Here is a 27246-nt window from a genome sequence, read left to right as displayed (position 1 = left end):
TCTTCCTTCAAACTGAGTTGATTATTGCTGAATGCGCTCTTTAGATCATCTTTTCCTGAGTCCATGCCCAGCAGCTCTATTGGGAAATCTGGCAGGCAGTTTCATGGGTACATTTCAGTCAGCCTGATTTTTGGATATTCACTGTACTTCAGCAGTACAATGCTCCTGAGTGTGCTGTAACACACCAGGAAATACAAAAGGAACTTCTGTGTTTGATGCTTAAAATGGAAGGGCATTTGTACTGTTTTTGTGAGTAGATCTGTGAATAACTGGTCCATGCAATATGACAAAAAACTATACACGAGATACTGTATTTGCTAGAAATCCAGAGTAACACACAAAATGCTGGAGGAGCTCAGCAGGTCAGGCAGCATCTATGGAGAGGAATAAAGAGCAAAGGTTTTGGTCTGAGACTCTTCATCAGGACTGGAAAGGAAGGGGGGGGGAAGCAAAATAAGAAGGTCAGGAGAAGAGGAAGGAGTACAAGCTAGAAGATAAGGAGTGAAACCAGGTAATTGGGAAAGTCGGTGGGTGGGGAAGGAGGGACAAAATGAGAAGCCAAGAGTTGATGGGTGGAAAGTGTAAAGGGCTGAAAAAGAAGGAATCTGAGAGGAGAGTGGACCATAGGAGAAAGAGAAGAAGGAGGGGCACCAAAGGGAGGTGACAGGCAAGTGACAAAAATACGCCGACAAAAAATGATGATGTAAATGCATTTCTAACCTGATATGAAGAACTTTTTTTATAAATTGAAAGGAACCCATGTGGGAAAAAAAGTTAATCCCAAATAGATTTCTGGTAGCTTAACATTTAGAAGAGGAGAGTGTTAAGTTGTTGAAATGTGGATTGTTTTGATGAAGTTGTTGAATGAAGTACAATATTATAGTAAAATATCTTGGTTTTATAACCTGGCAATTGAATTGTTTCAATTCAGTCTAAATTGCAAACCCATACGGTTTTATCTCCTGGTAGAGGTATTTAACCTTGCTGAAATGTGAGTGTACTAGTTATTAAATGAGGATAGCGCATGTAATTTTGATTAACCAGGTGGCTGCTTTTCTTTTGCTGTTGCAAATGTATAGCTGTGCATTCAATTTGTTGCCAATACAGTCACCTCTATCATTACATTAAGGACTTGCTTAATTTTCATAACTTCCTTTACAGGTGCTGAACAGCATCCTGTTGAGATTGGTTTCCATTCTGTTTAAATTATTTGCATATAAAAATAGGAAATTACACCAGGGAAGATAAATCAACATTAGTTTATAAACGTTTCTTCAACCTTTGTATATATTTTGTTACATGAATGAGAAAACAAATCAGTCATTGTAGCCAAAGATTTTAAAAAATGCATATATCTCAGTACTGGAACTCCACACCCAATAATGTGGGAGCACCTGCATAAGAAGGATGCAGCAATTCAAGAAGGCAGCTCACCATCACCCCTCTGTGGGGAAATTAGGGGTGGCAATAAATATTGCCCTTGCTAGTAATGTCCAGTACATGAAAAATGAATAAATGAATCCAAAAAAAACTTTTGTTGCAGGAAATGCAGGTGTGAGTGAGAAATTTACATTACTGTTAAAATGTATCTACTGTTGTGTCTGTGCACAACTACATGTCAATTAAATAAAAGCACACATGCGGGAGATGGTTTTAACTAATGTATTCACATTGCAGTAAGAGAGAGAGAGAAAGAGAACAATGCACATGCATAGACACAGCGCATGCGCAAACCACAGATTGATACATAGTGCGAAGTGGGAGGAGGTGTCATGGTTCTAATAGAAATAGATCCATACATTACACTTCCTCCCCCTTTAGCTTGATAAGCACAAAACTGTATATGTAAAAAAAACATTCAATTTCCCTTTCATAAACACATATTCCCATAAACATAAACATGCTTTCACAATAACAGTACATAGCTAACTTCACAGCTCTAAAGATTCTGTCTTTTGGGTGGCACTCTGTTTCTTTCAAGATAGCACCTTTGGACCTGTGGAGTGGTATCAGGTTTGGCAGGTGTCTTGTCTAAGGCAATGTTCTTGATTGTGGTATAGCATTGCTGTCAGTGATATCATCACTGAGAAGTAAGTCTGGTGATTGTAATGTGTCCATCTTGTTGGATGCAGTCGACTCAAGTGTGTTCTTCTGTTGAACATCCAGTATCCAGTCCACATGATGTCTCCATGTCTGATATCCAACATCCACTCTATACATCAGTCATCTAGTTCTTGTAGTTATCCTACCGGTTGTCCACTTGTCTTCTCGGTAATCGTGCACAAGAACTTGCTGTCCAATCTCGAAGCTCCTTGTTGCTTCACTTAGCAACTGGCTGATCGGTTTATTCTGTGCTTCCCTCCAGAGGTCTGGTTTTAGGAGGTCTATGCAAGATCTCAGATTCCTGTTCATGAACAGCATTACAGGTGTTTGATTTTTCATTGCATGAACAGAGTTCCGACACAATAAGGAAGTTGTCCACCTTGTGCTGTAGAGAAATGTCCTCCTTCTCCAGCACTTTAATGGACTTCAGGTAACCCATTCGCTGTTGAATGGAAGGAGCTGATTTGAAATGTCTGATGGCCATTTTTCTTCATGAACAGTCAGAATTTTCCTGCTGTGTATGGTAGTCTGTTGTCACTCACAATTTTTACTGGTAAACTGTTTCTGGTGAGGATAGTCCTCAGAGTGCAGATGGTCTTTTCTGATGTGGTTGACCTCATTGGTGTAACCTCCGGCCACTTCAAATGAGCATCCACAGCAATCAGAAACATGGAGTCCATGAATGGCCCAACAAAGTTAATGTGTACTCTTTTCGATGTTGACGGTGGTCAGTCCCATGGGTGTAATGGTGCCCCTGGGGGTGCATTTTGAATCTTTTGACATCCGAACAACTTTTGGCCAAATCTTCAATCTATTTATTTATTTGCTTCTCAAATGCCTTTTCATTAGCATTAAGCAGCTGTGCCAGTCTCTGATAGTGCTATCATTTGAGCTGCCATTGCCTGTTGATGTCACACTTTGATTGAGTGCCAGTTTAGTTGGATGTTTCTCAACCATTCACATCTGAAAAGTGCTGCCCCTCCACTTTTCAATACATAAAGTTCTAACTGTTGTGTTTGGCCTCCTACTTACTTTCAGTTTGCCTTTGGGAGATACTTGTTTACCTTGTGTAAGTCTTCAGCTTCGCTGAGGTCTTCTCTAATGGGATCTTAGAAAATAGTCTGTTGCCGTCAGTCTCTGGAATTATGGACAAAGCTGACCCTGTATCCAACTCCATTTTTAGTTTTACACCAGACAAATCTATTGTGATCCAGATGATTTTGTGATCTGCTTCAGTTATACTATGCAGTTCTAGACATGACAGCTCATCATTGTCAGACTCTATGTTGTCTGATTCTCTTTTACATTTGGTAATTTTATGCATTTGCTTAGTTTTATGTTCTTTGGCTTTCTGGCGCTATTTTGTGTTCTTTGGCTTTTTGGTGCTGTTTAACTCTTGCTGTCTTGTCCTGTAACCGCTGGTGCAGATTGTGATATTTTCTGACATTCAGGTTTGTACTCATCACCAATTTATTGTGTCAGTACACAGCCGCATGTCAATTAAATGAAAGCATGCACATGGGAGATGGCTTTAACTGATGTATTCACATTGCAGTGAGAGATTGAGAGAACAATGTACATGCGTAGACAATAGTGCATGCGCAGACAACAGGTCAGATACATAGTACTAAGTGGTGGGGGGTCATTGCTCTAAAAGAAATAGATCCATACATTACATCTACCTCTAAGCTTTTAGTGAAAATATCTTTCACCAGTAATTAGAATTATTTCTATCCTACTGTACATAAGCTGTGCATTGTTACAAAGAAGGAATCTGACCATACCCCTTGAATGATTATACTCATCCTACAGGCTTGTTTTTAACATGTGTTTACTCCAATCATCACTAATAACCAATCACTACAAAGCAGATTCTAGTTAAGAAGTAGTATAATTATGTGGAAATTTATCCTATCTCACTTTTGCATGGTGATTTCTTACAAGCCTTAATTGCAGTGAGAGAGAGAACAATGCACATATGTATTGTAGACAACAGTGCAGACGCAGACAACAGATCAAATACATAGTACTAAGTGGGGGGGGGGTCATTGCTCTAAAAGCAACCTGGCACTCACTCAATGTCAGTAAGATGAAAGAGCTGATTGTGGACTTCAGGAAGGGTAAGACGAAGGGAGAAGAAGTGGAGAGAATCAGCAGTTTCAAATTCCTGGGTGTCAAGATCTCTGAGGATCTAACCTGGTCCCAACATAACGATGTAGTTATAAAGAAGGCAAGACAGCGGCTATACCTCATTAGGAGTTTGAAGAGATTTGGCATGTCAACAAATACACTCAAAAGCTTCTATAGTTGTACCGTGGAGAGCATTCTGACAGGCTGCATCACTGTCTGGTATGGCGGGGGCGGCGGGGGAGTGGCGGGGGCCGGGGAGAGATGTGGTTACTGCACAGGATCAAAAGAAGCTGCAGAAGGTTGTAAATTTAGTCGGCTCCATCTTGGGTACCAGCCTACAAAGTACCCAGGACATCTTCAGGGAGCGGTGCCTCAGAAAGGCAGCATCCATTATTAAGGACTTCCAGCACCTAGGGCATGCCCTTTTCTCACTGTTACCATTAGGTAGGAAGTACAGAAGCCTGAAAGCACACACTCAGTGATTCAGGAACAGCTTCTTCCCCCCTGCCATTGGATTCCTAAATGGGCATTGAATCCTTGGACACTACCTCACTTTTTTTAATATACAGTATTTCTGTTTTTTGCATGCTTTTTATAAAATCTATTCAATATATGTATACTGTAATTGATTTACTTGTTTATTATTTTTATTTTATTTATTTTTTTTTTCTCTCTCTCTTATATTATGTATTGCATTGAACTGCTGCTGCTAAGTTAACAAATTTCACATCACGTCCTGATGATAATAAACCTGATTTTGATTCTGAATGTTGTTTAGTTAATGTTAGTGTCTCGGTTCAATTTGGCCCATGTGGAAATTAAATGAACTTATCTCCCATATGACTCTTAATGGTCGATTAAGATTTAAAAATGATGTCCTGGAGCTTCTAATTAATAATTGCTGGTACTTCTGTGGTTACTGTCATTTCCCATGTAGTACTGGAAAGTTCAATATTTGGGCATGGAAGTACAAGATTTAATGGTGAAATTCTTTCAATGAATCTGTAACTTCATGGAACAATGACAAAGCATGAACCTACTGGAATTCCCAGCATTTAAGCTTTGTGAATAGAGGGTCTGGTGTGCATACATCTCAGAGCTAAGCTTTGCACCAGGGAGGACTAGCGTGAGAAAAGTGACCCCCCATTGATTTGAATATGGTTGCTGATCACCTGGGGAAAGGTAAATGCTTTGCATCTTATTTTACTATTTCTCTTCATTTGTCTGTTGAAATGGGTTTATAATTTGAATTATTTTTAAATTTTTATTTACATCTATTCTATATATTTTAATTGCTCTACTGGAGATTTAAAAACTAAAAATATACCTTTAACAGGTGAGCTGTCAAAGCTCTCAAGGAGTTTGTTCTTGTGAGTATGGCATCACATTATGAAGCCTTTGACATCTCAAGGAATCCTATCATTTGGGAGGAACAAACTTTTTCAGCCAACTTAAGTATGAATGTTTCGGATCTGTAGATCAACAGACCTGGTCAGGTTGACCTAATCTTTTAGAAATGGATTTCACCAAATAACCAAATAGTTATTCACTTTGCATATTCTTAAACAGTAATGTACTCCAAAACAATTTTACACTTTCTGTTTTAAAAATTTAATACCTTTGTAACTGCTACATATTCCTCCTCCAATGAATAAGGAGGCAGGAAAGGTGGGCTGTTGTGACAATTGCTTGGAGCAGTGTGATTATCTAAATCATTTACGGTCAATCTTACCATTTTTTTTGCTGAGGAAGACTGAAAAATTAAAAGACACATGGTACATCTTGTATACCTCAGGTTTTGTCAGAGTTCAGTTTCAAGATCACGAGGTAAATATACGAGAAGAACACAATGGATGAAAATACTTGATTAAAATATTTTTTAATTCTTTATCCATAACTGCTTCTAATATATCCCTTTTTTTGAGAGTCTAATAGATTGCTGCTGTTAAACTGCATAACTCTTACCATGTACATGTGATAAATAAACTTGAATCTTGAAACCTTGCTTGTGCTTTAACAATAGATCCTCATGACTCCTCTGTCTCTGATAATTGTCATGCTCTTCAATTCACTTTTATGATGCTGTAATGCTGGGATTTAATGTAGCTAAGTATTGGCAATAGGGAGCTGCTCTGCAATACAGAGATAGGGATTTCCTTGGATCTGCATCAACAGGTTTTTGAGCAGAAATATCAGTTTTTGCTTTTTTGGTACAGGGAATGATTGATAAAACAGCATTAAGAAGTCTTTTATGTTGTTACTAAGAAGACCACAGTGTTTTTGGAGGGTGTTTCCCTTTAAAAAACCTCCACTATTGTGCCACCTCCAGTTGCTCTTAAATGTAGACCTATCTTGCCAGAGTATGTTCTGACAAAACTGTGGGCTTTCTCCAGGCTGTTAGTGATACATGCTTCTTTCACTTTGAGAACTGTATGTAATATTTACATCATCTGTCTGCATATAACATCTATATGTGCATTAACATCTGGCACACAGCAGTGAAAACTGGCAGCTTTATAGCATTTACCATGACGAGCTAGAATAGTGTATTTGCCTTCATACATATTGAGTGCCTTAGTTCTGAGTCGATTCACGTAGCTCTTGTCCATATGAAAACCACCTATTTTCAGCTCCGCACTCTAAAACTGAAACCTATTATTCAATACTTAACTATTTTTCTAAGAAGATTTGTTTGCATGTTTTAAAAAAAGGTAAAAAAAACTTAAAACAATAGTGCAGTGATTCCCAATGGGGCAGTTACATGTCCTAAGGGAGCGTTAGGGGAAATAGAAGTCATCAGAGGGTGTTCAAAATTCTTGTTGGGGGGGGGGCAGTAAGCGGCATCCTAACATGAGACATGAGATCTGACCAACTGTGTCAACTCACTGCTGTTATCAACATCTGATTGGCGTTCCTAGTTTGCGTTAATTTTTTATTTTAATTTAGTCCCGTTAATGATGGATAAATAGTTATGGCGCAATCTCTTTGAGTCTGAAGATTGCGAAATCTTGGATTCTAATTCTGCTAAGAAACAGGAACTACAGAAAGTGCATATATAAAATGTTACATACCTGCAATACAGTTTTATTCTTTTCCCATCAGATCAGTGCCACCCCATGGGTCTTATTTGTAATACTGCACTGTCTAATGAAGCCATGAAACCATCAGGATTGCAGGAACATTTCCATGAAGGACACCCTGGAAAGTCTACTTATGATTATGAAGACACGTAGTCCTCTTTTATAGTCATTTAGTAATGCATGCATTAAGAAATGATACATTATTTCCTCCGGTGTGATAGCACAAAACACAGGACAAACCAAGACTGAAAAAACTGACAAAACCACATAATTATAACATATAGTTACAAACAGTGTAACAATACCATAACTTGATGAAGAAGTCCGTGAGCACAGTAAAGTTCAAAGTTTCTCAAATGTCCCACATCTCACGCAGACGGGAGAAGGAAGAAACACTCTCCCTGCCACGCCGACCACAATCCGACTCTGAGTCATCCGAAAACTTCCAGCTCTGATCAGCTCTCCGACAGCGAGTACTGAGCGCCATCTCTGTCCGAACGATTCGACCTCCTTCTCGGTCGCCAAAAGCAGGCAAGGCCGGGGATTTTGAGGCCTACCCTCTGAAAGATTCCGGACTTATGGTATTACTCAGTTCCAGAAGATGAAAGAAGCATTCAAAAAGCGTTGCATACTCAAGTCATTTGCCAGAGAAGCTAAAAATAACCTTAATGGTGGTCTCTTTGCTTCTTGTAACATTTCCAAAATGATAGCAAAATGTGGAAAATCTCATACATTTGGTAAAATATTATTAATGCCTGTTGTATCAGAATTGCTCACCACTGTTCTCAAAATGGGTGCCAGCATTTTAAAATCAATTCCTCTAAGTGTAGCTCTGTAGTTTGTCATATTGATGAAATGAGTAAGAACATTGAGTATCAACTGTGCACAGAGCTACAAAAAACAGAATTTGTGATACAACCGGATGAGTCAACTGTGTAAGACAATGAGGCATTGCTAATGGCATAAGTGCAGTTTATCAAAAATGGAAAAGTTTATGAAGAGATTCTGTTTTGTAGAAAGTTAAAAACAAATTATCAATAGAGAATCAATCTACAATGAGCTCAAAATGTATATCTAGGATAAAGTATTCTGATTAGGAACATGATTTCTTGTACAACAGATGGAGCCTCATATATGACAGGTCACCATGCTGGTTTAATGGCATTTATGAAAAAAGAAATTCCAAGTCTGTTTGCAATCCATTTTGCAATTCATCATCAACACCTTGCAGCCAAAAACCTTAGCCAGTGACTTTTTTCAAGCATGATTTGTAATATCTGTCACCAACAAAATTAAAGCTCATCCATTAAATAGCAGAATATTTTGCCAGTTATACCAAGATAACAATGAAGAGTTTGAACACTTGCTTCTTCACACTGAAGTGCACTGGCTGTCAAAAGGCTGCTGCTTAAAAATTCCTTTGATCTTTTTGAGACTGCGGTTGAATTTTTGATCAAAGTGGACAAGAACTTGGGAAACAAGACTGAACTTTGTGGAGATACCTAGCTGATCTGTATGACAAAATGAACATTCTAAATGTGAATTGAATTGACTTTATTTCTTACATCCTTCACATACATGAGAAGTACAAATCTTTCTGTTATGTCTCCATCTAAGTGTGCAATGTGAAATCATAGTAGTTTATAATAAATAGAACAGTCAATGAAACATAGAAATACACTCAAATCAGTGTGAGTTAATCCATCTGATGGCCTGGTGGAAAAAGCTGTCCCAGAGCCTGTTGGTCCTGGCTTTTATGCTGCGGTACCATTTCCTAGATGGTAGCAGCTGGAATAGGTTGTGGTTGGGGTGACTTGGGTTCCCAATGATCCTTCAGGGCCTTTTCTCACATAGACATCTGTCTTTATAAATGTCCTGAATCATGGGAAGTTCACAACTACAGATGTGCTGGGCTGTCCGCACCACTTTCTGCAGAGTCCTGCGATTAAGGGAGGCACAGTTCCCATACCAGGGAGTGATGCAGCCAGTTAGGATGCTCTCAATTGTGCCCCTGTAAAAAGTTCTTAGGATTTGGGGGCCCATACTAAACTTCCTCAATTGTCTGACAGTTCGTGTGTACGGATCACATGAGGTCCTTGGTAATGTGGATGCTGAGGAACTTGAAGCTGTTTACCCTCTCAACCCCAGATCCATTGATGTCAATAGGAGTTAGCCCGTCTCCATTCCTCCTGTAATCCACAACCAGCTCCTTTGTTTTTGTGACATTGAGGGAGAGGTTGTTTTCTTGACGCCACTGTGTCATAGAGATGTCTTCTTCCCTGTAGGCTAGCTCGTTATTGTTTGTGATGAGGCCAATCAATGTAGTGTCGTTGGCAAATTTAATTAGCAGATTGGAGCTATGGGTGGCGATACAGTCATGGGTATACAGGGAGTAAAGTAGGAGACTCAGTACGCAGCCCTGAGGGGCTCCTGTATTGAGAGTCAGAGGGTTGGAGTTGAGGGAGCTCACTCTTACAACCTGCTGGTGATCTGACAGGAAGTCCAGGATCCTGCTGCACAAGGCAGCGTCAAGCCCGAGGTCTCTGAGCTTCCTTTCGAGCCTGGATGGAATTATGGTGTTGAATCTTCAACTGTAGTCTAAAAACAGCATTCTCACAGAAGCATCCTTCTTCTCCAAATGTGTAAGGACAGTATGTAGAGCAGTGGCTATTCTGTCATCTGTTTATCAGTTGTGTCGGTAGGCGAATTGTAGGGGGTCCAGTTTGGGTGGTAGCATGCTGCCGATGTAATCCTTGACCAGCATTTCAAAGCACTTGCTTATTATTGAGGTGAGTGTGATAGGATGCCAGTCGTTCAAGTGCAGGGACAATGGTAGATAATTTGAAGCAGGAGGGCACTCTATGAGGGGTGATTGATAAGTTCGTGGCCTAAGGTAGAAGGAGATGAGTTATACAGCCATTGTTACGTGCACATGCAGTTCAACTCTTTGAGTGGTTATGCAGAAAGTTTGAGGTTAATAACTCATCAGTGGTGATTGATAAGTTTGTGGCTTAAGGTTTAAGGGGATGAGTTGTTAACTTCAAACTTTCTGCATAATCACTCGGAGTTGAACTACATGTGCACGTAACAAGAGCTGTATAACCCATCTCCTTCTACCTTAGGCCACTAATTTATCAATTACCCATGCTGTGGACACTTTCTGGAGGTCCACGACCGCTGGACTAAGTGTGTAAATGTAGGAGGGGACTATGTTAAAAAATAAATGTGCTAGGTGTTCTAAAATTGACTCCTTCTACCTTAGGCCATGAACTTATCAATCACCCTTCATACACTGGGAGAGGGAGAGATTAAACGTATCTGTAAATACACCTTCTAGTTGTGCAGCACGCATCCTGAGTACTTTCCCTGGGATGCTGTACGGTCCTGCAGCCTTGTGACTGTCCACTTATTGGAAACATTTGTGTACCTCAGCCTCAGACCAGGTTGCAGGTTGTAGTGGTGGCTTTCCTTGGAGGCTCAAAGTTAGTGACATTGAACCGAGCGTAAAAGTGATTGAGCTCATCTGGGAGAGAGGCCACGATGTTGGTGGCACCACTACGTTTGGCTTTGAAATCTGTGATGGTATGCAACCCTCGCCACAAGTTATGTGTGCTATTTGTTGTGAACCTTGACTCAATCTTGTCCCTGTATTGTTGTTCTGCAGCCTTGATAGCTTTGCACAGATTATAGCCTTTTTCTTGAACTCTGGCTGATCGCCGACAATGTAAGCTGTATGTCGCGTGGTAAATGCTACTCGCACGGAACTATTGATCCAGGGTTTCTGGTTCAGGAAGACCCTGACTGACTTCTGGGGGACAACATCGTCGAGCAACTTCTGGATGAAGTACACAACTCCATCTGTGAACTCGGAGAATTTCTCATCATAGAAGACATTCCAATCGACATCATCGAAGCAGTCCTGCAGCATGGAGGCCAATTGGTCAGACTAACAGTGGATGGTTTTAACTATGGCCGCCTCTTGTTTCAGCTTCTGCCTGTACGTCGACAAAAACAGGATCGAAGAGTGACCTGATTTTCCAAAAGCTGGGTGAAGGAGAGCTTTGTAAGCATTGCAGAAGGGAGTGTAACCGTGATCAAGTATCTTATCTCCACGAGTGCTCACCTGGATGTACTGACAAAACTTTGGAGAGACTTATATTAGCAGTGCTCAATTACAGTCACCGGCAACAATGAGGGCAGCTTCTGGGTGTTCAGTATCCAGAATGTTGATGGTCTCATATAGTTCCTTGAGAGCCAGCTCAGTATCAGCCTGCTGCGGAATGTACACCACTGTGATGATAACAGCCGTGAAATCCCTAGGCAGCCAGTCGGGTCTGCACAGCGGCACCAGGTTTTCCAGGTCTGGGGAACAAAAGGATTTGAGGGCACGCACATTCTGGGGGTTGCAGCAAGTATTCCTGACCATGAAGCATGCCACTCCTCCTCTACTCTTCCCAGAGAGGTACTCTTCCCTGTGAAACTGCAGGGAGAGAACTACAATTTAATCCAGGCAAAAAATCCACTTTTATCAGAAAATTGGAAATATATAAGCAAAACATTGGGAGAAGAATTTTCTCACGGTTTCCTTGCATGGAAGGTATGGCACTCTGTTTCACAGACAATGATTGGCATGATTATTGCTTACACCTGCATTTACTGAAGAAGGATTTTCAGAATCGGTTCAGGGATTCGAATGATCTGGAAATTCTGGACTGGGTAATTAACCCATTTCTTTGCAAGGTGGAAGAACATTCTTCTGCTTGTAAGGAAATGGGTTAATTACCCAGTCCAGAATTGCAAGAAGAAATTATTGAAGTTCAGAATGATGAAAAAGCAAAAATGCTTTTCAAAAGTCTCTGGTTTTTATGGTATGTGGCTACACTGTCATACAAAGATTCCTGTCTTTGGAGAAGAGCCAAACTGCTCTTCATTGCATTTCCATCCTCCTACCTTGTTGAAAGAGCCTTCTGTGCAGTGAGCCACATACTCACAAAAAACAGAAACTGCTTGGACATTGCTGCACGTTGGAACTCAAGGTTTTTGCTGTTACAACTTGAACCAGATATTTCAACTCTTGTGGAAAAACCATCAAGCTCAAGGATCGCATTGATATTGAAGCTGCTGTGCAGTGCACAGATACTGTGTAAGCTATGTTTAAAGACAAATAAAAATTTAAAGCAGAATCATTTTTCTCATGTTAGCATGTGGGAGACATGTTTTTACACTATGGGAGTGCCTGAAAGCATATTGTGCCTAAACTGGGTGTTGGCAAGTATGAAGGTGCTTTGGGGGGGGGGCGGGTGTTGGGCTAAAAAAGATTGGGAAATACTGCAATAGTATGTAATTCTTTTTAGGGGTTGTTTAATAGATATGAAATGTCAATGTTCTAGATTTATTGAGCACATGAAATATTTGAAATATGATTGTTCTTGAAACAACTAAAGCTAATTCTAAAAATAGCATGAATTTCTATAGCTACTCACAACCTGAGGAATTTTTTTTTAGTTAAGTATCATCTTTCGGGTGTTCTACGTAGAAGCCAGGCAAGTGATAAACTGGGTCTATTTTTTTACCGGATGCCATTTCCGCACCTTTCTTTCTACTGTGAGGCAGCTAAGTTGCATCTCAAATCTCAAATTAACAACCTGTTTTACATTAGGATTGCACCCAATGTGCTGAAACTCCTCAAAATGCTTACTTGTGAATGTAATGGCAGAGAATTCAGCATTCACTTTTGCTCTGCAAAACTGACAGCAACTTTGTGATCTCTGCATATATGAAACCTACATAGAAATCCTGATGTTACTGCCAGTGATTCAGCCCACCTGCAGGAGCTGAACAATTTTGCAACCTTCTCCAGCAGAAAAGGAAAGATGGGGGAGGGGAGATGGCAAGGAATTTAATTTTAATATGCCTGCCATTTGGCTTGTGATCTGAGATTTTAATACCATTCAAAGACATAATTACTGCTCAGCAAACACTGTGGCCCTAAAACGAAATAATCTCATGTAAATCCCTCAGGTAAATGTATCAAGATACTATCATACATCTCATACTACTAACTTTTAAGATTTTGATTGTGATATTTCAACATTTTCCTTAATCATAAGTGTATGTTCTAACCTTTAATTAGCACACTGCAAAGTACCAAAAATATTAGTTAACAGTCGAGCTTATTGCTTCCAGGTTTGTTCTCAGTGAACTCTTGAATATAGTCGGTTACTCAGCCAGTTTGATACATTCATAACATTGGGTATCTTGATATCTTTTCAAACTTGATGGTAACTGATATCAAAAAAGGAAAATCCATTTGAAGAGATAACAGTACTGTCGTGGGCGGTTTTCTGTCGGTAAGTACATTGCTGCTGATTGCATAATTCAAGCCCACATAATGGGTTTACTTCACTGCTAAAGTGAATTTTGTTTTTAAAACAAATTCGTTTAAATATGAAATGTGAAACAGCCCTTCAGTTCTGAGTGCCATGGATACACCACACGCTGCATCCGTAAAGCGAACAACTTTATGAAGGACCTCACGCACCCCTCATACAAACTCTTCTCCCTCCTGCCATCTGGCAAAAGGCACCAAAGCATTCGGGCTCTCATGACCAGACTATGTAACAGTTTCTTCCCCCAAGCCATCAGTCTCCTCAATACCCAGAGCCTGGACTGACTCCAACCTACTGCCCTCTACTGTGCCTATTGTCTTGTTTATTATTTATTGTAATGCCTGCACTGTTTTGTGCACTTTATGCAGTCCTGGGTAGGTCTGTAGTCTAGTGTAGTTTTTGTGTTGTTTTACGTAGTTCGGTGTAGCTTTTGTATTGTTTCATGTAGCACCATGGTCCTGAAAATCGTTGTCTTGTTTTTACTGTGTACTGTACCAGCAGTTATGGTCGAAATGACAATAAAAAGTGACTTGATATTTTAAGGCCATTTTTTCAACATTATTCCCACATAACTGCTTCTGCTTTATTCAAATCCCCACAAAACTACCATTTGCTATTATTTTTAACTAAGATTGAATGTTATTTTTAACTAAGATTGAATGTTTTGGTGTGCTTCGTTTATGGGAGAACCAATAGAGCTGAATGGAAGAATTTGAAGTGTGCACAGATGAAAATATTAGTTGATTTTAACTCCAGCTGAGAAGCTAATATACCGTAGCGGTCAAAACTGGAGGTAGAATGTCAAGCAAACAGGCTAACTAGAGCTGTAGGTCTCAAAATTTTAACTCTTTGCCTCTTTACCATGTCCTGCAACAACATCTGCTGAAAGGCAGGGAGAATGGTAACTGGCGAGCAGCTATTAGAGCTGTTGCCATGCAGCTCCAGCTACCTGAGCTCAGGTGCTGCCTATGTAGAGTTTACACACTCTCCTTGTGTCTATGTGAGTTTCTTCCAGGTGCTTCTACCACATCTCAAAGGCGTGAAGATTGGTAGGTAAATTGTCCCTACAATGTAGTTGAGTAACAAATTGCAGGGAATTGATGGGAATATGGTGAGATTAAAATAGGAATAGTGTAGCTTTAGTGGAAATGACTGACGTTCGACATGGACTTGCTGAGTTGAAGGGTCTGTGTCCACACAATGTACAGTAACTCTGTGACACAAGGTCAGTGGCAGAAATAGAAAGTTGTGAGGCCAGAGAGGTGTGGCTATTAAACATATAGTTAATTAGGCAACCTGTAGCCAATGTGATGCTTTTGTTAACAGTTGCTTAATAGTACAGCCCTTAGCCCATAATGTTTATCTAACTGCCATAATTGTATTTCAATTTACATTTAACTTAGGCGTCCAGTTCACTAGAATACAGGATCTTATATTTAATTAAAAGTCATTTATAGATAGTGGATGAGAAACATAGAGGAAAATCCTTGCCATATTGTTTAACCCCAGGTTTCAGTACTGAAGACTTTAAAAGTTGAAAAGGTGCAATAAGTCAATAAGGGTAGGGAGACAATTCCATTTCTGGAAGGAAGAAGGTAGAGGGGAAAAATTTCAGGAAGCAGAACTACAGAGATTGCAGGGGTAGGATATTATATTCAATTTATTTTGAATTAGTTGTGATTAGAGCTCATTACAATTTTTAATTATTTTTAATAGTTCATGCATTTTCCTGCTCTTAGTTACACTTGAACAGTGATCAGTGTAGATGTTCCCAGGTTTGGAGACAAGCAGGTGGTCCACATGCACAAGTATCTACACTTTAAATTTTGTTAACAATGCTGTAGGTGTACCTGCACCTCAGGGACTGCAGCAGATCAAGAAGGCAGCTCATCACCACTTTCTCAAGGACAACTAGGGATGGGCAATAAATGCTGGCTTAGCTGGTGACACCTACTACCTGTAAATGAAAAATAATTAAAAAAAAATAAGTTTACAGCTTCAGCTCCATGTGGATTGCTTATAAGATTTTGACACCAAAATAAATACTAAAACATTTAAATGTTCTGTTTTCTAATACTATTTTCCATCAATTTCTAGTGTTTGTTTATCATAGTCATTGAAAATATGATAGATTGCCAGTTTACTGACAAGAGTTGATGTGGGTATTTTCACAAAGCTATGCAGCTGAGTTCTATAGATAGTCATATGAATATGAGGAAGATGGAGTGATATGGATATTGTTTAAGTAGGAAAGATTAGTTTTTGGGTTTTTTTGATTTTTTTTTAGAAGGTTCGGCACAACATTGTGGGCTGAAGGGCCTGTTTCTGTGCTGTACTGTTTTATGTTCTAGCTTACGGTCAGCCCGCTTATTCCTGTCTAGTAAATCAATGTGAAATAAAGCAACCTGTTAGTTACAGGTACTGAATGTCCAGTTTTTTGATTCAAGTTGTTTCCTACACATGCAATACCCACATACTTGAAAGTCTGCAGCATGTTGGCAGTTGGTGAACAGTAGCTAATTAAGTTTATGGTTTGTGCAGCACTGCTCCTAATTTCATCACAATGTTGACTTGTGATGGCCTTTTGTGGAAGCATCTCCCTCAGGAAATTGAAAAAATTGCCTGCCACATATGTGGGAGCGTTTGAAAGTCTAGTGGTGGAAAAGAAACATTAATCTCTTTTGTTACCATCCCCCAGGGAGAAGAGGGAAAAAAGTTAGGTTCACTTTGAGATCAAATTGCCACCAAGTTAACATGTTTGTTAGTAAGAGATTGGGCAAAGTTTATTCTTTGTAGAACACTATATTTGGATATATGAGAATGGCAGGTCCTTAAGCTCCAGGGTGCTGTTGATTATTGACCAAGCGGGCTAGTTCATTGACATAACATGAGGACTAGAATGATAAATGCTTAATCCTGAATAGCTCTGTTCCTTCCGCTGAACAGATGGGCAGTCAGTGTTAAAAATTTGTCAGTACCCAGTGCTAAGCCACACTGCTTTTGAAAACATAATAAACAGAGGTAGCTCAAACAGTAACTCCTGAACCTTATTCTGCACCTAAATTGTCTGAACATAGGTAGACTGCCAAAGGACATCCTCTGCGGAGAACTAGCAACAGGCAAGAGGAACGTTGGTAGACCCCAGCTTTGCTTCAAGGACTTCTGTAAGCGTGACATGAAAGCCTTAAAAATCAACACAGAGTGCTGGGAGGACAGCAGATGAACGCAACAAATGGCGAGGTACTCTTCAGCAACACCTAGAGCGAGGCAAAAGAGTGATGCTGAGTCAGTTCAAGGAGCGGAGAGCACAGCGGACAGCGGACAACAATTCCACAACGCCCTACACATGCAGCAACTGTGGCAGAGCCTGCTGTTTCAGGATCAGCCTCAATAGCTACAGTCGACGCTGCTCAACAAACCAGTGACTACCAGATGTGCAGTACCCATAATCGACTATGATCTACGGAGGCCGCGCGTGTACACACACACACACACACACACACACACACACACACACACACACACACACACACACACACACACGTAACCATAACCGGTTATGAGGAGAGAATATGCATTTAATGTGAGATCCTCAGAGAGTCTCCCTCTGAAGTGTGAGTTGGCAGCTCCAAAACTGAATGCTGAGTTGTGCAATATAACAGCAGTTAGAAATTAATACTAGACAATATATATTTTATACGCAGTGGATTCCGCTTAACTGGTCCATTGGTTAATCAAGTCAGCCGCTTATTTGGGACAACCCTTAAAGAGCGAAAAATAATAAAGAAAATAACTGGGATTCCCTTCATTTATTTGTGATAGTTTGCCGCTTAACTGGGACAGGATGCTGTTGCCAGATAGTTTCTAACTAATGTCAGTCGTGCAACCTGTATAACTGTTAGACCTAGTCTACACCATGCTTAGTGCGAGTTGCTTTTAAATCGCATCAGCTGGGTGTGTTTGTGCTCAAAAAGTAGTGATTTTTGTTACATAGTTGGTGAGAAATAGGCAGTAAGACAATTCAGAATTATCTTGCACACTGCAGTTTCAAGCAATCAGGCTTGCAGATGCCCAAGACGGCAAGGAGTGAAAATAAAACAATTTCACTACTTCAGCATGTAAGGAATAGCAAAGTATTTAAAGATATTGCCTATCATCTTGAATGTTACAATGAAAATGAAAATTTGGAGCCCATCCTCCCGCCACCACAACAGGGACAGAGTTCCCCTTGTCCTCACCTACCACCCCACCAGCCTCCAGATCCAGCACATTATCCTCCACAACTTCCGCCACCTTCAACAGGACCCCACCACTAAACACATCTTTCCCTCTCCACCTCTCTCCACTTTCCGCAGGGATCAGTCCCTCCGCAACTCCCTGATCCACATGTCCCTCCCCACGGATCTCCCACCTGGCACTTATCCCTGTAAGCGTGAGTACTACTCCTCCTCTCTTGCCACCATTCAGGGCCCCAAACAGTTCTTCCAGGTGAGGCAACACTTCACTTGTGAGTCTGTTGGGGTCATCTATTGCGTCCGGTGCTCCCGATGCAGCATCCTCTACATCAGTGAAACCCGACGCAGATTGGGGGACCGCTTCGTCGAGCACCTCCGCTCCTTCCGCCACAACAGACAGGATCTCCCGGTTGCCACCCACTTCAACTCTGCTTCGCATTCTCATTCGGATATGTCCATACATGGCCTTCTCTACTGCCATGATGAGGCTAAACTCAGGTTGGAGGAGCAACACCTCATATACCATCTAGGTAGTCTCCAGCCCCTTGGTATGAACATAGAATTCAACAACTTCCGGTAATTCCCTCCCCCTCCCTTCCCCTAAACCTATTTCACTCTGCCCCCTCCCCCAGCTGCCTATCACCTCCCTCATGGTTCCGCCTCCTTCTACTACCCATTGTGTTTTCCCCTATTCCTTCTTCACCTTTCCTGCCTATCACCTCCCTGCTTCCCCTCCTCCACCCCTTTATCTTTCCCCTTACTGGTTTTTCACCTGGAACCTACCAGCCTTCTCCTTCCCACCCTCCCCCCACCTTCTTTATAGGGCCTCTGCCCCTTCCCTCCTCAGTCCTGACGAAGGGTTCCGGCCCGAAACATCGACTCATCGTTTCCACGGATGCTGCCTGACCTGCTGAGTTCCTCCAGTGTGTTGTGAGTGTGGCTTTGACCCCAGCATCTGCGGAGTATTTTGTGTTGAAAATTTGGAGGATGTAATCATCAAAAGCATTTACAGTGAATCAAAAGAACATGGCAGCATTTTGGTTGATAGTAGTGAAACCTGTGCAGGAGAGTTTTTAAAGTGAAGAAGCCATTGCACTGGGACAGTTCCACTCTCTCAAACTCGGAAGATGGAGTCCAGTGGTATGAATGATTGTCACAAACTGGGGTCTTCTTTGCTTGCAATGGATAACCTTGACTTGTTTTGTGCCCTTTGCTCCCCATGAAACATTGCAGAACCACCTTCTTGGCTATTGAATCATACTGTTGATCTTATCTGCCCAGTCCATTGAAGCTGAATTCACATGCTAGGACAGCTAGTTCCCTGTTTCATCGGGGTTCCCTTACCTGTCGAAGCAGTGTACTGGGCTGTGTCCGCTGTCACATGCAGACAGCTACTTCAAACCACAGGTGAGAGCTGAGTGTCCGGTGGGACCAAAGGTGAGTGAGCTGCCCCAGAATGGACACAAAAAGCTCTTTCATAATTTTTTACTCAGTTAAATGTTAGTTTGTCTTTTTTATACTTTTTCTAACTATTTCAATCAAACTTTGGTTACTTGGGGCAGCTGCTTAATTGGGCCGAAATATACTTGTCTCTATGTTTCTCAATTAACCGGAATCCCTGTATACCCAAAATAAGTAAATGTGAAATCAATCTTTGTATAAAATATTCGATTAAATATCTGATCCCATATATTGAAATATTAATCACATTAAATCTTATAATTCTTATTTAGTATAGTTATTCCTTTGTTTCAAAAATCATTAATGTTCAATCCCACACAATTCCTGTTTATATATTGGCAAGGAATTTCAGATAGCCAGCAGCATTTCTGAAGTAAGGTTTGAGTAATTTCAACATACGCTTGAGAATGAGGCATATCTATGGAAAAACTTTGACCAAAAGAAGTACACTTCGTCTTAAAGTTCTGGATTGCTTTTTCCTGTTTAAAATACAGAGACTCCAGTGTTTCTTTATTGTGCCTGGAGCGTGAACATACTGAGATTGTCACCAGTTTACGAAGTTTCCTTTACAGTACAGTAAATGCGGAGCTAAGTGGGTTATGGGGGTTGTCACTGTCAATGCCACTGAGCATATTCCTTTTTAAGATTCAAACTTAATCATGAAAATTAACTGCGAATAGAACATTTGCCTTTTGCACGCCATCTTATCTTGGATTCAATGAGCAATCTTTGTAGATTTATTTTCAAAAATTAGAAATCCTGTTCAGAATTAAAATTGTGGTTGCCTGTAACAATTTTGCCACACTCCTTAGATAACCAATTATTGGGATATTTAGTGCACCCTTATCTCTGTTGTTCTAAGTTTACTGGCACCACCTGACCTATAGATACAGAAATTCAACATTGTTATCAACATAACTTTCATGTAAAGCTTCATATTAGTGGCACCGGTTTCTATCCTAAACGAAATGTACTCACATATTTTGGCCACTGCAACCACTGGTCCCAAATTAGCTCATTTATGTGTATTGTAAAGAGTTCCAGTTGAGTTGTAGCTGTTAATACTTTATGCTTACACAGCACTTGGAGTAAGTTAAAATGAATATTATAAGATACAGTCAATTTGATGAAGTAGGTGAAACACAAATGATCTGCACAAGGAGAATGATTTCTGCAACTGGCAATGACTTTTTGGCATGTAATCTAGAGGGTTAGCAGGCAGGAATTTTGGATATTTGCTTACCACCATTTCTGTTCCCCCACAAGTACTTCCATTCCAAACTCAACCCACCCCACAATCCAATAAAGACAATAGTGCTGACTTCTGAAAAGCAGACTTGATATTCCAAATTAACGCCCAATTATCAGAGAAAACATTATCAGAGTGCACCATTCAGAGAAAAGGAGGGACATCAGCATTTAACCAGAGCTGATCCCAATGATTATTTCTCCTTTTCTCCCGCATAATAATGCAAGTAACTTTGAGATTTATGGAGATAATCTGTTAAAAGAATGGAAGTATTCCCCATTTTAGAAATTAAAAGAGCTGTGAAGATACTTATTAGAAGAATGCTGCCCCTTAGAGAAAATTAGGAAACTCTGCCACTGCTTCAAGGACAACCTAAAGTTGCTCCGCTATCACCACCACCATCATGATCATCATCATCACCTGCTACGTAGCAGACCATGTATTAACAAAGATAAAGTATCAATTAACTTTCTTGGAGCTGGTTAATTTTAGGCAGATTCAACCTGTGTCTGCCAGTGTGCTGTACTTAGCCTGATGCCAGATGCATTTTACAGGAGACCTGGGAAATACATTGTTAACGGCATCAAGGCAACAACCCAACCATTTTACAAGGTCATGTGCTTTGTGGACTCCAGCATATAATTGATGGCACCCTATGCTGGACTGCTACTGAAAATTCTCTTCTGACATGGGAACTGCTTCCATTCTTTGAACAACAGATTATATGTGACAACTCAGCAAAGATGCTACATGTCAGCATCAGAAAGCCAGACCTTGTCACCCATTCATCCTTTGAAATTTGGCCCTCTCTGACCTTTTCACAGAGGAAGCTCAATTCGATTCATGGTTGTGAGTGGTGTAGGCTACCCCCTCCTCCAATGGATAAGATTCCCTAAGTAACAGTGGGGGAGTGTTAGCCTGAGTCCTCATGCTGAGCTTTTATGTGGCAGCAAATAAACATGCAGAAAACTATTTAAATTAATATTCTGTGAAATTCTTGTTAATATTTAGTATGATTTTTCACTTGATACTGAACAGATTTGGAAATGTAATGTAATTTAAGAATTAAGAAGAAGAAGAATATCTTTATTGTCATTGTTGTGGAGCAATGAAACACAGTTTAGCAGCTCAACGTTTTTCAGCATGACAAAGAATATATACATAAAATAAACTCTAAAACCTCAGGAGTGCAGTCCAAAATTAATAATATATGGATTGGGGGGATAGGACTATTGCACACCTGCCATTCTTGGAAGTGTGATGCATTTAGCTGCCGCCGTTTTAGGAGGGGGGCAGGAGAAGGGAAGGGGGTGTTATACATTTCACTGCTTGTGAGTAGAAGCTGTTAAAGAGTCTCTTTGTTTTCGTCCTTAATGCTCCTTACATAGGTGTTATCCTGATCCAGGTTTGTAAGGGCTGGGTGGAGAGCTGTGATGACTGCATCCTCTGTCGATCTGTTCGCACGATACGCAAACTGGTATTTATCAAGGTCAGCAGGTATGACAGACTTAATATAAGACAGTATGAGTCTCTCAAAACATTTCATGATGATAGGAGTTAGAGCAACTGGGCGATAGTCATTAAGGCAGTTCACTGTACTTTTCTTTGGTATGGGTATTATTGTGGCTGACTTAAGGCAGGTGGGGACTACAGACTGGAGTAGCGAGAGGTTGAAGATGGTAGTAAATACTCCCGCTAGTTGATCTGCGCAGTCCTTAAGAATCCTCCCGGTGACTCCATCTGGGCTAGCTGCTTTCCTCGCATTGACTCCACACAGGGCGGATCTGACCTGGCGTTGGTGTAATTGTATAGGGTCATCCTTCTCTGTTAGTGCTGTCTGGATGCCAACTTCTCCATTCTGACTGTCAAAGTGAGAAAAGAACTGGTTCAGAGTGTCTGGCAGTGTCCTATCTGAGGAGTTTGTGACTGTATAGCTGACCTTGTAGCCAGTAAGAGTCTTTATCCCCTGCCACATACATCCGGAGTTGTTATTGGTAAAGTGCTCCTCCATACGCTGTTTATATCTGCGCTTGGCCTCTCTGATGCCGCTTTTCAGGGCTCTTCTTGCCTGCCCATAGGCCTGTAGATCCCCAGATTTAAAAGCAGCATCCCGTGTTCTTAGCAAGGTCCTCACCATGCTATTGAACCAAGGTTTTTCTACATCAGTCACACACAGGATGACAATATTCTCCATCTGCTTTGAAAATTAGGCCACCTTGTTCTGAGAGATGCCCATCACTTGTTCTCAGCACCTTGCTTTCAACTCAGTCCCTTTCTTTTTCACTTACTTACAGACTACAACATCACCCTTCTCTTCCCCTCCCCCCACTAACAAACTTGAAATTTGCTGACCATCATATAATCTGCCTGCCAATTCTTCATTCCTTCCCTTTAATCACAAACATATCTCCATTCACAGCTCACTATACAGCACAGGCCCTGATCTCCAGGTGGTATACCTTTCCCCCATCCAAGTCAAGATAAAGTTCCCTCCTTGTTCATCCATCCTGTCCCTTTGCATATGAAGGGAAATGTGTGGTGGGTATCCAAGACCCCTTCAGATCCTTCCAACTGCTTTTAACTGTCTTTAGGCAAGAATGTTCACCTCCTCTTTTCGATATATAATGTCGAATAAGTGGATCAGACATCATTTTTCAAATATAAAGAGATTTTAAGGCATAGGAATATACTATGTTGGCTAATTACATCCAAGGTCTTATAATGAGTAGTTTTACATGTACATAAAGTCATTGGTAATTGTTCAATTTGAATACTATTTAGCAAGTTTCTTGAAATCTATGGATTTTCAGTACTGTTTTGCAGCAGAACTGAATAATGTGAATGGAGTTAGCCAGGCTGGTGAGCCAGTTCCACTCCTAGCTCACCCACCTCTCTGTGCCTCAATAAATCACCGGGGGTAGGTCCCAATGCTATGTACGCTTGAAACTCGAAGACAACCAGTTGAGAGAAATTGCTTTACTTTTCAGTGGCCCTGAAACTGCATTTTGGGTCACCCTAATGGTGTTTGGAGGAGCCATATAAAGACTGATAAACACAGGCATGTTCACTATGACATTGTCAAATTTCCCTGTGTGATCTTGCACTGTAACTAGCATTTTGTTTTTTGCTTTGGCATGGCACTCTCTTATAATGTATTGCAAGTTTCTGCGACTGCAGCATTTACTGTGATTTCTTAAGTAAACAGAATGATTCAGTAATGTTCTTCCAGGTGCAAGATGTGTTGCCACAAAATGAATGAAAGCTTCAGTGATGGGGAAGCGCTCCCAGCTTGTCAGAGGGCTCATATGGGAGCTTATGCACATATGGGCCAAGGTTGAAGCAAAAGGATGTCAGGGACATTTCTGTAAAGGCAAGAGTGCAGTTCTTGAATTCCCACTCTTTGAAGAAACCGGCACGAAGGTGCCTGTGCCAGCACCTGCTGGCAGAAGGAACCCTGTCAAAGTCTTTTCTTTTTAAGTAAGGTGTTTGGCTAACCTCCCTGATGCAGCTTTGAGAAACAAACTTAGATGTGGCCAAGGTTAGCAACAGCAGATTGGAATGATTTGAGATTCGGAAACTAAGACCTGGCCTTCATAGGCAAAGCGTTCTAGGCACAAGTGTGAAGTTTTATTTAAGGTTACAGGAAACTAATACGTCAGAGAGGACAATGAATGTAATTTGATTATTGTGTCTTTAAACCACATAGTTCAGGAGAATTGAAATCTAAATGCTTTGTGAATGAAGAAAAACTTAAATTTTTCAGTTAAACAAGACTGAAAATGTTACAATAGACAAATCCTGCCAGTTGCACTTCTTTTCATATCTGTCAGAGTTCATGATATGAGATGCTATATATTTTCTTATATTTCCTTATGACTCTGTAGAAGGCCGTTCAGCTTGTTAAGTCCATGCAAGCTCATAGAGTATTTCAATTTAGACTCTTCTCATATTCCCATCAGTTCTGCCACCCTCCCACACTGAGGACCGACCAACTTGCCTCAAGAAGCAGTCACAGGTGGAACATGGAATCTCCTCACAGAGATTACCAGAGGTGAGGATTGCACCTGAGTTGCTGGAGTTGCGATTAGCTAGTACAGTGGATAAGGGCAACATGTTCATGTGGAGTATTTGGACATTCAGAGAGCTTTTGATAAGATGTAATAGAAAATATCGTCAAATCAAATTAAATCAAATGGTGTAAGAGGTGGTGTACTGACATGCTTTGTGAATTGTTCAATGGACAAAACGTAGAAAAAAGAAATAAATAGGTCATGTTTGAGTTTGAAGGTGTAAGTAATGGGGTGCCACAATGTTGAATGTTGGGGCTCCAGCTATTCAGAATCTATATCAGTGAAGGAATCTTGTGTAATATTCAACATTGTTGATGATGCTAGGCTGGGGAGCTGTGAGGAGGATGCGGAAACATTTTAAAAGTACATAGATTGTCTATGTGAATGGACATTGTGATAGTAGCTGGAATATAATATGGAAAAATGTGAACACAAGATTTGACAGATGCTGGAAATCTTGAGTAACTCACACAAAATGCTGGAGAAACTCAGCAGGTCATGCAGCATCTATGGAGAGGAATGAACAGTCAATGTTTCAGCCCGAGACCCTTCATTAGGACTCAGGGTGAATCTGAAAAAGTGTAGCGCAGGTAAATGTTGAAGTGCAAGGTTATACTGAGATAGATTGAGAGTCCATTTTATCCTACAAGAGTCTGATAACAGTGGGATTAAAGCTGTCTTTCAATTGAGCATTAGGCACTGACTAGGTCAGGCCTTTTTGTCAGTATTGTGGTAGCTAATCACATCTGAGGCACTGAAGTTGGTTTAAATGTCTTCAATTAAGGAAAGGAATAAGTGACTCCTGCTAGAAAGTACACGTGCAACTGCAATTAATATGAGTTCTAATGCCATCTGTAGTCTATGATTAAATAGCGTTTTCTACTTATTCTCTTCACTTGTACACAAGAGTGCTAAATTCACAAGGCATTTTGTATGGTTGGTTGCCTGCAATAATGCTCTTAAAAGAAATAAACTTCTCTACGAGAAGTTGAAAAATTTGGAGCATGTAGATATTCCTTTCAAATGGATACTGCATGTTTATAAGCTCATATAACACAGCTCAAAAACTATTTGCTCCTCGGGTTACAGAACAGTCAATTAAGATGATCTGAAATGATATAGTGGCCAATTAACCTGCTGTGTGCTGTGGTCCACTATAAAAGAAAAAAAAGATTAAATTAGCACTTAATCTTGTAGAATCTGAAGCCTGTGCAGTCACAAAATTATTTTTACGTTGTGTGTAACCTTGTGTTAAAATTCTCACTTCTTACTTCTTATAGCTGATGTACTCTATGTACGTCATATCATCTCATCAGTAAATGAAAGGGTGAACTAAGATTCATTCTTTGCAAGTTGCCCATTTGAAATATGGCCTGAATACAATTCTATGCTATTTATATTCTAGATCCATACCACATATGTTGACCTTTCTTTTGATGAATAATGTTTCCTATAAATATTATAGACTATCCATGACATTAATGCATCACTCTTAAGATGAAGTGATCCTTTCATATATATCAGATTGTAATTTTAGTTTATTTAAAACCTTTTCATTTCTGATACAATAAAACAATTCTGCAGATTTTCTTATCTTAAACCACACGCCTTTTTAAAATATACTTTTTGTCAGAGCAATCTTCAGTTATTTTGTTTGTCTGTTTGTTTCCTTGCCTTTGACAATATTTTTTTTATTTGGTTTTGGAAATGATTTTAAAGATAAGAATGCCTTGAGCACAGCTGGGCTTACCTTTCTCCATAAAGTAGCCAATACTTATATTGGCGGACATGGGAATGATTATACTTCAAAGTTCATTGTGTGTGTAAATGACAGAGCCAGAAAAGACGAGCCTTGCTTTTGTAGTGGAAACATCCTTCTCTGTAAAAATGCATGCATTAAGGATTTGTTTGATTTAAGGTATTGCCATCCTCTAAGCAGTTTTAGGGAATTTTGCTCTGCAACTGCATTGATTGAGAACTTGTAGATCTATCGGACTGGAATTGGCACCCATGGTCATCCTTGGCTGTAGCATAGTCTAAAGATAGAGGGCATTTTTAGCTGACCTTAAAGCATCCTGGATTCCAGTGGTCTGATTTGTGTGGTTGCAAGGCAAGGGCACCTATGTAGCAAGTGGGCACTGTAAAAGCATTGACAACTGGCAAAGCTCTGCTCCCAAAATTGTGAATATTTCTGAGTAATTTTATAAAACATTTTATGTGACTTTCAGAAATGTTTTAAAAGTTAAAGAATGGAAATAATATTAAAAGTTCTTTGGGAAAAAACTAAAAAATAGCAAAAAAATCTATAAATGATTAAAATGATTAAACAAAAATAACAAAAATGTAATTTAGTTTCCCCTTTGGCTCCAAATCCAAGACTCTCCCATCCTTATTGAAATGAATAGGATCTCAAAAGTTGCGTCAACTCCAACTTGGCACATGATCTGTGAGGTGTTCTCAGACATTTAGTAAGGATATTTTAGCAAGGCTTTACTTGGGGGAATGTTATCTTAGATATGGTATTTTGAA

The 27246-nt window shown here is 40.2% G+C and overlaps 1 protein-coding gene across 8 annotated transcripts in view; it reads left to right on the top strand.

The window, feature by feature from the left end:
- slc25a21 (solute carrier family 25 member 21) overlaps positions 1–27246 on the top strand; it is a 455579-nt gene that overhangs the window by 276590 nt on the left and 151743 nt on the right. Inside the window, exon 2 of one of the 8 annotated variants that reach the window (XM_063049993.1) lies at positions 22036–22144. The exons of the other annotated variants lie outside the window; for them this stretch is intronic. Coding sequence (XP_062906063.1) covers positions 22081–22144 — 64 coding nt within the window. The 5' untranslated portion in view covers positions 22036–22080. The remainder of the gene's footprint in view (positions 1–22035; positions 22145–27246) is intronic. 8 annotated transcript variants of the gene reach the window in all.

This window comes from Mobula hypostoma, chromosome 1, assembly GCF_963921235.1.
Source record: "Mobula hypostoma chromosome 1, sMobHyp1.1, whole genome shotgun sequence".
NCBI classification, from domain to species: Eukaryota; Metazoa; Chordata; class Chondrichthyes; order Myliobatiformes; family Myliobatidae; genus Mobula; species Mobula hypostoma.
The sequence above is the reverse complement of the archived record's forward strand: the minus strand, read 5'-3'. Positions and strand labels throughout refer to the sequence as shown.